Source organism: Nilaparvata lugens, chromosome 2 (genome assembly GCF_014356525.2).
Source record: "Nilaparvata lugens isolate BPH chromosome 2, ASM1435652v1, whole genome shotgun sequence".
Classification (NCBI taxonomy): Eukaryota; Metazoa; Arthropoda; class Insecta; order Hemiptera; family Delphacidae; genus Nilaparvata; species Nilaparvata lugens.
In genome coordinates, this window is record NC_052505.1 from 20,305,682 (window position 1) to 20,320,775 (window position 15,094).

Consider the following 15,094-nt stretch of genomic DNA (forward strand, 5'->3'; position numbering starts at 1 on the left):
ATATCCTATCTCTATTTCATTATGAAGAATAAGGTTCTTCAATGTTGTTTTCCATCACTGCTTATTATTAAATCACTTTTTGCTTTTGGAGAAAACGACTAGCAGTCAAATAATTTACAATAAATGAATAAATCACTCACTGGACAACGAGATCTTTCGGCAGTTCCGCCATCTTCTGCTTTTCCAAAAGCAAAAAGTGATTGAAGAATTAGGTTTAGAAATGGGTGAAAGAATCAGACTTTGGCCTATATAATAAGGGGGTAGAGTTCCATTCCCAGGAAAGTTGTTACCAACGGCACTTCAGGAGAAAAATTGGGGCTTCTGTTCCTATAGTAGCAGTTCATATAGGAGCTGAAGTTCCACGTTATGAAAGCAGTGGAAAAGATGAAGGAAGAGCGTTGCCGATTCTCTGTCTTGTCACTGTACTTGTATAGAGGATAGCTGATACCAGTATATTCTGATTTGATAATATCAACTGTCCATTCTTGTTTGAGATGATAAATTACGTGGTAGGTCCAGGAAGTAAGTTCCGTTTGGTAATAAAATTAAATTGTGTACAGATACAAAAAAGTTATTCATTGCACAAAATTCTACAACTCTTAAACTACTTTTCCACATAACTACCGAAATTTTTCAGACATCTGTCATAGCGTGGCACAAGTTTTTGTATATCTTCTTCATAGAAATTTGCCGCCTGTATCTTCAACCAGTAGTTGGAGACTACGTCCGTCAGACACATCACTACGTCCGTCATTGAACTGTCGGACCCATCTTCTCACCATTGAATCACTCATCGCACTTTGTCCATGAACATCGCAAATTTGCCGATAAATTTAACTTGGTTTCACTTTCCTTGCATTCAGAAAACGATCCACAGACCTGACTTCACAAGCGGCGGGATTTTCAATTAACACCGACATTGTAAACAAGCACAACAAAGCGTACGTGGCTGACAGCGATCTCCAAATGGCGCACGTTTCTTCTCCTTGATACAGAGCGTCTACCGCACATGTGCGGAACTGCGATCGCAGAGCTGCAGCGGATATAAATTGAAACGGAACTCACTTTCTGGACGTACTATCGTATATTCTAATCGTCAAGAGAATATATTTTTCTAGGCTACTTCGGGATGATTTACAGCATTTAATTGGGATTTTCGTTTGATATTAATCATTTTTTAATAATAATATATTTTTCAATGATTAAATAATAAATAGTAAAGTAAATTCGTATGGCTTTTGTTGGTGGGGAGTCCCTTTTGGGAAGGTCCCACCGCCTGAATATATAATTTTATCCGTCAATGGGCCTCACGACTGTCATACTTCAGCCGGGACCGACAGTTTAACGTGCCCATTCGATAACACGGGAGTGATCTGGTTAAAAAACTTCTGGTAATGAGAGGGTTCGAACCCGGGATCTCTATGCTACTAAGCAAGCACTCTATCCACTAGACCACGGATCACTCCATTAAATAATAAATTCCTATGATTGACATTCAATATTTCGTTAATCAAATTATATCTTCACATTATTATTGAAAGACGACGTACTGGCAACTTTGTGGAGCTGGAAAAGGATACAGCTATCTGCTTTGTCGAATGATTGACAAGGATAGCAACACTATTTTTGCCATTATAACGTGGACCTCACTATAGAGTATAGATGAACTGAGCTCTTGACGAAATGAGACCCATTCAACATGAATTGAACATTCTGAATGATGTCTCCACTGCGGATATTGGCAAACTTGTATAGCTGGTGTATAATCGGTGGATGCAGCTTATCAAGATTAGTGGTCAGGGAACCAGGTTCGATTTCCGGTCCGGTTGAATATTTCTGGGTGGTGACGTACAACGATTATACATCAGTTGGAAATCTGTTGTCGAAATTCTCATCTGCAGAAGTCACCAGAATATCCGATACTGTATTGTATGAGTAAAGTTGGTAGTAATAATACTATGTGAATTTCAAAGGTGAACTAATATTGAATTCCATCTCCCAACATCATAGAGATGTTGAATTTTGTTTGATGCGATACAATTAGGTAGATAATAATCTATGAATACTTCTCTCATTAATTGAATAATCGTTAAGGGAGTAAATAATTGATGAAAGAACTTACGACGAGCTTTAGTGACGCCATTGGCACGGACCATGATCTCCCCACTGTCTTCCCGCCTCCAAACGACCTTTGGCTTGGGGTAACCTCGCGCCTTGCAGACCAGCTTTGCCGATCCGCCTTCGGGGACCATCATGTCACCCGACGTCTCCTCGTAGATTATGTCGGGAGGAATTACTACCTCCAAAAAAGCCATCTGGAATAATGGGATAATGTCTTCACCATAGAATACGGCACAGTACACGACTTATTGGATCTAAACTTGATTAGCCAAGCTAATCCTATAACTACTTTCATAGATATAAATAATCATAGGAATTTAAGTACCCTCTTTGAAATTATTGAATCACAACATGTTTTTGCAATATGATGCCAATATCAAGTGTTATACGAGACCATTCTATCACAAACGCCTGATTCAGTTGAGAGTTTGTTTGCTGTTTTAGGTTAATTCTTTCTCTAAGTATAAATAATTTAAAAAGAAACTAAATCAAAAGTGCACTAATTGCTATTGTTGGAGTGAAAGTTGTGTGAATGAAGCATTACAAATTTTTTTAAGCTGTGCTCCTACTTGCACTCGAATTATATTATATAATTCAGCAAGTACTACTTTTATTGTACAGAAACTGTTTTTTTCCTAATGTCTATTTGTTTTAAAGCTTACTAATTTTTTTTTGAATATGTGATAATTCTTATCCGAAATTTTTGATGAATATTGTGAGCTGTTTTTTTGGTCAATAAAAATCATTCGATTTGGATTTGTTATTTCATTCAGCATTAGCAATCACTTGATAGGCATCATAGACAATAGCCGAGACATGTTGTGAGTGTATAATAATTTTGAGAATGGTACTTAGATATCCATACCATATACGAATCCTGAGACAATAATTTGATACTATGAATAACTGATGACATAATTTGATCAAGTTATTTGAGATGAAACTATGATCAAGTGATGGCTCCAAGAGATTTATGAATAAATGATGACATTTAATACAGATATTAGAGTGGACACTATGTCACTTCGATAACTGATGACATAACTAATTTGATGAATATTTTTGAGTGGATTCAGTTTGTAAGTTTCACGTGACCCTTCATAGGATCAGTGTTGACCTTAATTTAATACCATATACCTGAGATAATGATTAAACACTATGAATGACTGATGACATTTTTATACGGATTTTTGAGTGGATACTATGACCCTATGAATAAGTGATGACTTTAAGAGTTTTCTGAGGACATTATTTGATATAGATATTTGAGTGGACACTATGACACTATGAATAAGTGATGGCTTCAAGAGATTTTTGAATGGATTAAGTTTGACTGATGACATTTAATAAATATTTTTGAGCGGATTCAGTTTGTAAGGCTCACCTGGCTCTTCATTGGATCCGTATTGACCTGACACATGTACGTGCCTCGGTCCTCCCTCTTTACGCCCCTGATGTTTAGCGTCCACGTGTTGAAGTCATTGTGCGTCACCGACAGACGCGCATTGTTCGTGATGACATGCTCATGTATGGCCAGAATCGCCTTCGTGTCCGCCTTGATCCAAGCCACCTGCTCCACATACCAAACACTCTTTTCCATTAAGATTATCAAGCATAAGTCATTGTTCCCTGATTTATTCATGAACTCTGCAAACTAGTATACCAATTATGTCATTTTTGTGTAGTCGAGCAGTTGATATTGTGGTAATTATTCATATTGAATGAAAAAGACTAAGAAATTGTCAAAAACCACATATTTATTGATAATTAGAAAGAACGGTTTCGGTTATTACAACATTGTCAATCTCTGATAAACTAAAACTTAATACAAGAGCAGCAGAATTTATACTAGTAGGCGAGTACTGCTATTGGTCAAGGGCATGAAAGCCTGCCATTGGCCCAGCTAGTCAGTCTCCTCCCACTCAACGGTGTCACAAAATGGTGGCTTAAGCAAAATACTAACCATGATAACAAAATTTACTTTCAGTACAAATTAAGAACCAAGATAACAAGTGAAAGATAATAAAACAAATATGTAAATGGAAAAACCTATTGACTAATGTATGCTTACAATGCTATGATAAAACTAAATTCGTAGTGTTGTATTGGTTGAAATGAATCTGGTCATTTAAACTATACAAAGAATTTTCCTTAATTACTATTGTTATTTCCAAATCCTCTAGAATATTCAAAGATCTGCCTTTGTTATTAACATGCAGAAACTCAACATTCTCCTCAACTGTGAACTTGTGATTATTTGTTATCAAATGTTCTGCAAAGTCAGATTCCCAATTTTGTTTATTTCAATCTCTGATGTGCTCTCTGATTCTACTTTTGAAACTTCTACCTGTTTGACCCACATAACAAGCATTAAAATCACCACATTTGAGTTTGTACTCCCCACTCTCATCACAAATATCAATTTTGTCTTCACCCCAGCTAAATAGCTGGATGCTTCATGTTGCTTTCAAGACCAAACCGATTTCAAATAGCCTATTTAGCTGGAGTTTGACAATGGTGTAGGCCTAATAACCGGAATTGTTTTTTCTAATTATCAATAAATCTTTGTTTTCTTGACAATTTCTTTGTCTTTTTCATTTGATTATGTCATTGTTCATTTTGTTATTTGGGGCGACTTGTCTTTGAAATCAGAATTAAAAATCATAGCATCCATTTCGAATTATTTAACACCTGCTCCACAATTCATCACATACCAAACACTTTTTTTCATCAAGATTATCCATTATAAGTGATTGTTCCCTGATTAATTCATGAACACTGAAAACTAATATATCAATAATTCCATATTGTATTGTATTGTTCTAGTATTTTGAATACAACTAGCCCCAAATAACAATGTGAAAAGAGAAGTTATTAGATGTACACTATGAACAGTTGAGTTATTGGATTTTATATTTACACTATCAACAGAGGAAGATATTATATTGTGGAATCTTTTTTATATTAAAGTTGCAAATGACTGAAAAAATGACAGCCTGTTCCTGTTTTGAAAAAAATACGGCTTGTTCCTCGAAAACCTCAACTCAAAATCAGTTAGAGAACACACACTGAAGGTTACCACACAGTAAAGGAATTCTCTTTCATTCTCTGTGATGCTACACAGAGATATTTAACAGACCATATTAGTTCATTCATTTATATCAGATTGTATAATAAATTATACCTTCCGAAATGGCTCAACAGGCTTGTGGCCAAAACTGTACTCATTACAATTTATTCATTCCAAATCTGGAATATTGTTGGATACCTCTTTATAAGGGTGGAATGGGAAAGAGGTTGTCAGTTCAACATAAAATCAACTAGTAAATCACTTATTAATCACATGTTTTTCCAAGCTACCAACTCCAGTAACCAACTACTGTGGTTTCAAAGCACTCAAGAACTTATCATCAGTCGTCTATCAGGTAAGACTCTAACTAAAATCTATCTTTACTACCTGATGATGACGCCATGATTGCAATGAAAATAGTTTGGCTTAAATGAAGGATGTGAAGGTGACGATCTCTCTTTCATCCCATTTTAAAATATGGAGAGATTCCTCAATATCTTTGTTCATAGTGTGAATCTAATAATTCCAAATTGTTGTTTAGGGCTACTTGTATCTAAAATAGGGATAAAATTTGATAGCACCCTTCTGATGTTTTATTTAAAACATGTTACAAACTCTGTAGAGTCATTTTCAAGTGTCTATTTTCACTTGAAAATGACTCTGAAGAACTCGGTACATGTTGTGTTAGAGTAAATGATGAAAAAGTGTTATCATCCTCAATTTTTATTGTCAAAATTTCTTCTATATAGCTTGTCTACGACGATAATTAAAACTCTGACATGGTCACTAATAACATTGGATAATAATGCATTAAAGAAGATTATTCCATAATCTGATCATCATCAGAAATATATTCATTAATCATGGTCAGTGAATCATCAAGTAGTGGAGGAAAATGTTATCATCATTCAAATTAATCATTTATGAACATGGATTACCTCACTTGTAATCTATATCCCCTCATTAATGTTTGCTCACTCTCCACATTACATCCAGTCAGATCTTGAATAGTTGGTTATTCATTTTCACAATAGCACTTGATCCATCAAGAATTTTGCCATCATTGAATTGGTTCATAATATCAAAATATGACTGTTTTGGTATCCTATGATTTCGAATTCGATAAGTCAATAAATCATCATAATCGAGGTCATAGGTAATTCTCTGAACACCACTTTAATCATAAAATTGGAAATTATCTATTCGTAGATAATTGGTACAAGGTATCATTATTGCTCAATTCATATCAATTATATCATAATTAAATAGAAACACATAAATATTGTCTTACTGTGGAAAAAAACTGTAGAATTTGACAATATATGTGTGTTATTATTTTAGTATGGTATAATTGATTATTGAGAACCTCCTACCAATAATTTCTTGTGTGATCACATGATATAGAATGGATAGATTAGAATGTATAGATTGTATACTAACTACATTCATAATCTCTACGTCTGATATATTTTCTTTTAAGTTTTTTGAGATCGAGTCACCATATTTTACCGGAGTTTTTTTTTTATGAAATCTATCACTTCTCGTTGGAAAAACGTAATGCGAAAATTGAAAAAGTAAATAATATTGTGATTTGAGAGGCGATAGGTTTGAGATTGGGGTTAAAAGCAGCCAAGGATGGTGGTTCTTGAGGAAATATTGTGATTTTATTCATAAGCAATAACGATAAATAGTACTTGAGAAGCTATAAAATTTGGTGGAAAGTGTTTTTGTACGTTCTCGAGATAAAAGAGAAGCGTGTTGCATAATGTAAAAGTGGTTGGCTGCTGATTCACGTGCTCTCACTCACACACAGGCACGCGTGTGACGTGTGTAACACACACACACATGTGTGTGAGTGGAGTTATACTGTAACTGGGGGCGGGGCTGCGTCGAAGAAGAGTTAAGAGGAAAAGGGGAATGTTTGGCAGCAAGAAGTGGCTCCGTATGTGGAAGTGGTACACAGGGAGGAGGGAGAAAAGGGAGAAAGGAGGAGGGAAAAAGGACCAGAGGGAAATTCAGAGGAGCTTGAGGGGGCATTGAGTGCACACTTGAGAACATGAGAGGTGCCACCTTTCAAGTCAATTCCAAATGGGACCGACCAAACAAATGGACTTCCTGGAGCTACTGCACTCCTAGCGACAGTGGAACTGGTCCCCTTCACGTGTCTGTACCCCCCCGAGAAGAAGAGTAATGACGATTCGGGTTCCCCTACCCCCTCTGAATTCCACCACCCGACAACGTAGCCCTTTTTATGAATATTACCGACCCGATCCCGTCTGCTTGTGTACCCTCGCCATTATCACTTCCACTTCTGTTGAAGATCACTGCTAGATAAATGAGTTTTTCGCTGAGAAATGTGTTTGTTCACAAGGAGAGGATCTGCAGTACAAATCAGTGCTTCCCAACCTGATATACTGTGATCTTATAGGATGAGCATAGCATTGAAACAAGGGTTGGTGAAGCGCTCTTCAGTTGTAAGGAAGAGGCGACATCTTTTCGCGTCAAACATCAGATATTGAAAGGATTCCAACACCACTTCTACATAGATTGATACCTATAGTGAATTTACAACCTATGGTGATACTTGAAGAGTGTTTATGACTTCAAACTATTGATATTATGAAATATTACAGATAGAGATTCAGGTTGGAAGATGTCATATTGAGATTTTTTGGTCAATCAAGGATATATATATATATATGCTTATGCTTTTTTCAGGCCTAGCTCAGTAATAAAACGCACAAACAACATCATATAGACAAACTCATGAATCAAACGTACATTGTACATATAGGGTTTATTATATTCAACATAAATATGTCTATAGTATGAATATAAGGGAATATGTTGGGAATAATTAAATTGGTAACTGTTGTTATGAGAGACTGGACTCATTGGACTCATAAATGCCTTCAAAATAACATAAAATAGATACTATTCAAATGTTGAATCAGGTTGGAAGATGTCATATTAAGATTATATTTTTGGTCAAACAAGGATACCACATCTGAATATAGGTGTTGGGAATAATTATATTGGAAACTGGTTGTTATGAGAAACTGGACTCATTGGACTCATAAATGCCTTCTAAATAACATAAAATAGATACTATTCAAATGTTGAATCAGGTTGGAAGATGTCATATTAAGATTATATTTTTGGTCAAACAAGGATACCACATCTGAATATAGGTGTTGGGAATAATTATATTGGAAACTGGTTGTTATAAGAGACTGGACTCATAAATTAATGCCTTCTAAATATCATAAAATAGATACTATTCAAATGTTGTCGTTTGTAATGATATGAAATATTACAGAATTCCAATTTTGTGACTCATCAAACATTAGTTGAAAATTTGGGTGGTCGAGAGAGGGCGGTAAAAATGAACTAGACATTGATCACAACAGTAGAACAAATTAGTAAGAATCACCTGCTGGGACATACTCAGCGAAATAGAAATTTTTTTTGAGAATCCTGCATATCATTTATTTGATTATTGTTTATTCCCAATATAGTAACAAACTGTGAATAAATACGAATTTCCATTCCCCATTTATTCTATACCATACTTTGTCAGAAACTCGGTTCTCCACAGGGACCTGCAGATGGGAGAAGTCGATGTAATGATCACAAAGGCTACCAGAAACCATGAAGAGACTCTACATAATCATCAGAACATCCAAGCTCTACACCTCATTGACAACTCTAATACAGTGAGAAGACTGTGAAGGAAGAAGCCTACAGATATAGTTTGATTATAGAAAGAGTGATTCTGAAAGAAACAGTGCATGGACATTGCTCACTTAGACTGTGAAGGAGTTAATAACAACCCCTTCAATGTCAAACTTTAACGTACTAGTAGTTCTATGAACAGTAGACCTCACAAGGTATTCTCATCCACAAGTACCTGATTGAAACTATAAACCTTATGGAAATACAGCAATGGACTGGCTTCTCCACACAACTGTGTAATCACTTGTCAGCTGATAAATTTTATGATGAATGATAATTCTATAGTCTGACTTTTACTCTAATATTGGCGTATGAAGGAGGCTCCTTTTCCCTTCTATATATTATCCTTGAAATGCAACATTTCCAAAAACCTTGTATATAAGTCGACGCGCAATTAAAAAAGGAACATACCTGTCAAATTTCATGAAAATCTATTACCGCGTTTCGCCGTAAATGCGCAACATATAAACATTTAAACATTCAAACATTCAAACATTCAAACATTCAAATATTCAAACATTCAAACATTCAAACATTCAAACATTCAAACATTCAAACATTCAAACATTCAAACATTCAAACATTCAAACATTCAAACATTCAAACATTCAAACATTCAAACATTCAAACATTCAAACATTCAAACATTCAAACATTCAAACATTCAAACATTCAAACATTCAAACATTCAAACATTCAAACATTCGAACAAACAAACATTCAAACATTCAAACATTCAAACATTCAAACATTCAAACATTCAAATATTCAAACATTCAAACATTCAAACATTCAAACATTCAAAAATTCAAACATTCAAACATTCAAACATTCAAACATTCGAACATTTAAACATTAAGAGAAATGCCAAACCGTCGACTTGAATCTTAGACCTCACTTCGCTCGGTCAATTAATTTATGCTAGAATTGAACTGTACATTAACCAAAGTGTTAGATTGCAGTGGAATTACAATAAAAAAATTATTCTCTAGAGTTGTTTTTATGTAGTTGGGATTGGGTATTCCATGATCGTCTATGATGTGGTAGTGAGAGAAGAAGAATGAAGTAAGGAAATAAATCAACTGGATGAAGACTGGATTTTAAATTTCCCTTCAGAAGTTTTTGGAGATGGAAAAGATCCGAGAGGGAATTGCTGAAAAGAAAGGCGTCCGTCTATGCAATGAGACGAAACATATTATTTAGTGGCAACCAAGTCTATTTTGCTGCCTTTGTCCTCTGAGCCTTTTCCATTATAATGATGAGTAGTCGACAATCTTTGCAGCGAGCTGTGAGGAGCGACAAGTATGCATCAAGTCTTTTCGTCACATACTTCCACGGAGTGAGTTAATCTCGGCGAAAGCCTTCTTCATGCTCACTTCCTAACAACTCCTCTCTCACTCACACCTCCTCACAACAACACACCCCTCTCACTCCCACACACTGGATGACAGCTCATTCAGAGCCGCCTCCATAGCAAATAATCTGGTATAATATTAATATGCTTTCCCATCGTCTTTTGTCCGAAACACTCTCCTGACGAAATGTACTCTCCGTGTTGACTCAAATGAGAACGAGCATTCCTCATTCCTCTCCATACCCGAGGTAAACATTTGTTTGATTCTCAATCCGGTGAACTTGTATGGTAGAAAGTGATTCGCTCAAATGGAATAGTCCAATCTCGTTATTATTTATTTGTGAAATGTGAATATTCACTTGACTGGAGGATGTCCAACTATCATGAATTTCTCTTTTGATATTATGTGCGCTGCGCTATCCATTATAATATATTATGATTGATATTCTGAAATCTTTTGAAAAAGATTGGAAATCCGCCAATAGATTACCGAAATGTTATTCTGTGGAATCAAATAGAGCAAATACTTCCTTATCAATTCTATAAAGTGATATTTGTAGCCTGGAATTGGATGAATATTAACATCAGGAATAATATTATTTCATATTATAACTAATCTCTTGAAGTTATTGATTATGTGCGATATTCATCATGATTTATATTATGTTTGATATTCTGAAATCTTGTGAAGGAGATTGAGAATCCGCCAATCTTGGAAAGTTATTCAGTAGCATGTTGAAATGATAAAATACTTTCCTGTCAATTCTGTGATATAGATAGTTGAAGCCTACAATCACATTGATATTAACATCTGGGATAATAATAGTTCATATTGAACCAGTCCTTTGTCACAATTGAAGTGTCAAGTAGGTTTCACTGTGCAAAAGTATTCCTTTATCTGGTGAATTGGAACGTTCCCTTTCTCATTGATAGAATACTTTTCTTGCTCAGAGATTGTTAGCTGATTTTTATTGATTGAAATAAGTGGAAAAATGAATTATATTTGAAAATTCCTTACAAGAGTAGCTTCAATGAGGTTCTATAGTAGCATAGAATAACAAATCTATATGGTTATATCTAGATTGGTAGATAAAACCTATGATAGTAGTACATATTTTTATTGAGAGAAAAATAATTTGATGAAGGGGCAGGATATGCAATTTGTCCGTCACTCGCACCTGGAGTGAATTCAGACTTGAGAACTAACTTGTTGGCTACTCAAAAAATGCTTATTATTCAATAAAGCTTCTGATATCACACTAGCAAATTAATCATCAATGATGATAGACGACTATTCTGTGGATTTAGCATCCACTTCTGATTTCGGATGTAATAAGTGGAATAATTCCATTCTTTGATGACACTCCAAAAACTTTTCTGAAGGTTGGAGTCAACTTGACTCATTTTCGTCACAATTGCATTCTTATAGAAATGCTGAAAAGTAGATGAGTTCAAATGATAAATGAATGGATGTGAATAGCTCTTATTGCAGAGAAACAATAACTTATGTAGTTCTAGTCAACCCATCCATGCCTCATGATGAAAACAATAATTGAATTTATCTCTCAATAAATCTGTATACTAATTATTATCAAACGAAAATCCCAATAAAATGTTGTAAATTTTCGTTTAATAATGATTATCCATTAATTAGCATGTGAACAAATGCAACTTCTAACTTATTTCCATCTGTAAATTTGTATACATTTCTGAATTCTCCCCAAATATCCAAGAATATCTGCATAATACAAAGATCCATCATTCTTGTTATTGTCTTCGCATCATATTATAATTCGTTACAATATTTCTATCAGAATCACTTTATTAATGATATTTATGACGTTACATTTCCACGCGATACGTCCCAAGTGTTCCTTATTTCATTTTCTGAAACGTGATCCATGACAAGGTATATTTGAAAAACATTCCCTTATTCCGTTTCACTCCATTTCTAATTTTTTGAAAATAAGACCCTGGTGAAAAAGAGAACAAACCGTACCAAAAATCAAGTCACTCAATGAAAATAATTTTTGAAACAAGCTAAAATTCAATCCTTCATAAAAATCCCAATCGCAGAAGGTATAAAATACAAATTGATATGCAAACCAAATGATATTTGACATTTCAACTTACGTGACTTCAGTAACGCTAAAAATGAGAATGAAAATTTTGTTCCCATCTAACAAATTCAAATCCGGATCACCGATTATTTCATAAGAACTCGAGCAAATGATTTTCGTAAGATTATAAATGACTAATATGTTTCCTCTTGGAGTGATCCGTGGTCTAGTGGATAGAGTGCCTGCGTAGCAGCATAGAGATCCCGGGTTCAAACCCTCTCAATACCAAAAGTTTTTAACCAGATCACTCCCGTGTTATCGGATGGGCACGTTAAACTGTCGGTCCCGGCTGAAGTATGACAGTCGTAAGGCCCATTGACGGCTTAAATTATATATTCAGGCGGTGGGACCTTCCCACAAGGGACTCCCCACTAACAAAAGCCATACGAATTTACTTTTTACTGTTTCCTCTTCATGAATAATAGTATCGTTGAGAAAGACTTTATCAATCCATTCTCACTTAAATCAATAACATTGAGAGATTTCTAGTTACGTAGCTTCAGTGACGCTAAGAATGAAAAGCCTTCTCATCTAACAAAATCAAATCTGGAACACCTATTATTACTTTCCTTGCCCTATTACCATAGGTTAGGAAAGTATTGCTTTCCGAAAAAAATTAAGGTACCCCAATTTATAAATGTCTATACTTTTCGAGGTCCTCTGACTCCAAAAAAGTGGTTTTTGGGTATTGGTCTGTATGTTTGTGTGTGTGTGTGTGTGTGTGTGTGTGTGTGTGTGTGTGTGTGTGTGTGTGTGTGTGTGTGTGTGTGTGTGTGTGTGTGTGTGTGTGTGTGTGTGTGTGTGTGTGTGTGTGTGTGTATGAGTGTATGTGTGTCTGTGTACACGATATCCGAATAACCGAGCTATAAGGATCCGACACGAACAATTTCGATCAAATGCAATTCAAGATGGCGGCTAAAATGGCGAAAATGTTGTCAAAAACAGGTTTCTTCGCGATTTTCTCGAAAACGATTTTGATCAAATTCATACCTAAATTAGTCATTGATAAGCTCCATCAACTGCCACAAATCTCATATCTGTAAAAATTTCAGGAGCACTGCATCATCTATGCAAAGTTTGATTTTAGATTCCCAATTATCAGGCTTCAGATACAAATTAAACAAAAAATTTCAAGTAGGAAAGATTGAGTATGAAAATCTCTACAAATAATTTTCAGTAGTATTTTCACCTTAAATAGAAAATAAGCTCGAAATTAGAGGAAAAGAGATTATTCAATTGCAAACTGTTGGCAGCTGTTGATTCTATTAAATCATTCACTATGGAGAGATAGCAGACTTTGTGTGTCTGCAGCGCTATTGTCCTGTCACCAGCTGGCTCAGATCTTAGAAAAGTAGACTTGAGATGCGCGGGAACACTAGCGTCAGTTGATCAATTTTCATAACGGCAAGGAAAGTTGTGTGAGTGCACCACACCAGATTTTTCCATAAGAACTCGAGCAATGATTTTCGTAACAAGTGTCACGTTATTATTTATATTTAAATAACGATTAGCCTCCTGCTTGGCATCAGTCGGTAAAGCATGAGATTTGATATAATTAGGTCGTGGTTTTCTAATAGTATTCAGTCTTAAAAAATCTTGATAGGCCTAGATATGGGCTTCTCCAATAAATCTTGTAATTCAATAAATAATAAATATATATATAAATGATACTTATACTATAGTGTTGAGGAATAAAAAAAAATAAATTGCACACCATGAAAGTTTCATACATATATTACACAAATAATGCAAAGATCAATCGAGGCAAAAAATATATATAGAGCGATAAAAAATATAATATAAAAAATAGAACAATAATTTTATATCAGCAAAATATCACAGGCTAAACTTTATATTCTAGATTTATGGCACGAATCATTACCATGTGCCTTTATCTTAAAATCATATGCATTCCTTTGCATGTAGCTGCGACATGCACTTGCTAATACTTGTCGACTTGGATAATTCAATCAAAAATATGTGCTCTAAGATCAGCTTGATAAATTAGCTACTAATAATCCAAATATATATATATATTAAAATCTCTAGTATTTAGTAGATTTATTTGTATCGAATATATATTTTCATCTCAGGGTGCAAGATTCGGCACCTGACGGAATAGGTAGAACCATTCATCTAGTGAATTAGAACTATGATAAATTATCGCAAATTGTATTGCAAAAAATTAAATATTATATGCATATGTTTTAATAGCCTAGATTTCGTACTTCTTTGATTTAATAGAATTTCTAAAATATTGATCTATATATTTTTCTTTCAATTAAATACCTTTAATACTAATTTTTACTTGCGCAAGTATTACTCTTATTAATTTCTCAATTTATAATAAAACCCTTTCGGCGAGCTAGCTTTGATCATCAGATTAATTCGAAGCACTAGGGCGCCCATCACTAAATTCAAATTTAATCACTCACGTGTCGAAAATCTTCTTGTAAGCCGCCGATGTCGATCCAACTCCATGCGGTCCGGGAATATGGTAGCCGGAATCGTCTCCTCCAAGGGATTATAAGTTTAATTCAAAAATGAAAATGACTTCTGCTTCACAATAGCATCACGAAGTCTTTTAAGAAATTTAATAATTTACTTTAACTTTAACTTTTACAAAATCATTAGTAAGGTACTTCGCTCTAAAATATTTGGGGTCCTCTTATGGTGGCATCTGGCTGGCGAGTG

General features: G+C 34.8%; 1 protein-coding gene across 5 annotated transcripts in view; it reads right to left on the reverse strand.

Moving 5' to 3' along the window:
* The window catches only part of LOC111053516 (lachesin), a 338,283-nt gene that overhangs the window by 52,905 nt on the left and 270,284 nt on the right, over positions 1–15,094 (reverse strand). For all 5 annotated transcript variants that reach the window (XM_039420756.1, XM_039420759.1, XM_039420758.1 and 2 more), the window contains 2 exons: positions 3,506–3,691; positions 2,123–2,315 (listed from right to left, as the gene is read on the reverse strand). In XM_039420756.1, coding sequence (XP_039276690.1) covers positions 2,123–2,315; positions 3,506–3,691 — 379 coding nt within the window. The remainder of the gene's footprint in view (positions 1–2,122; positions 2,316–3,505; positions 3,692–15,094) is intronic.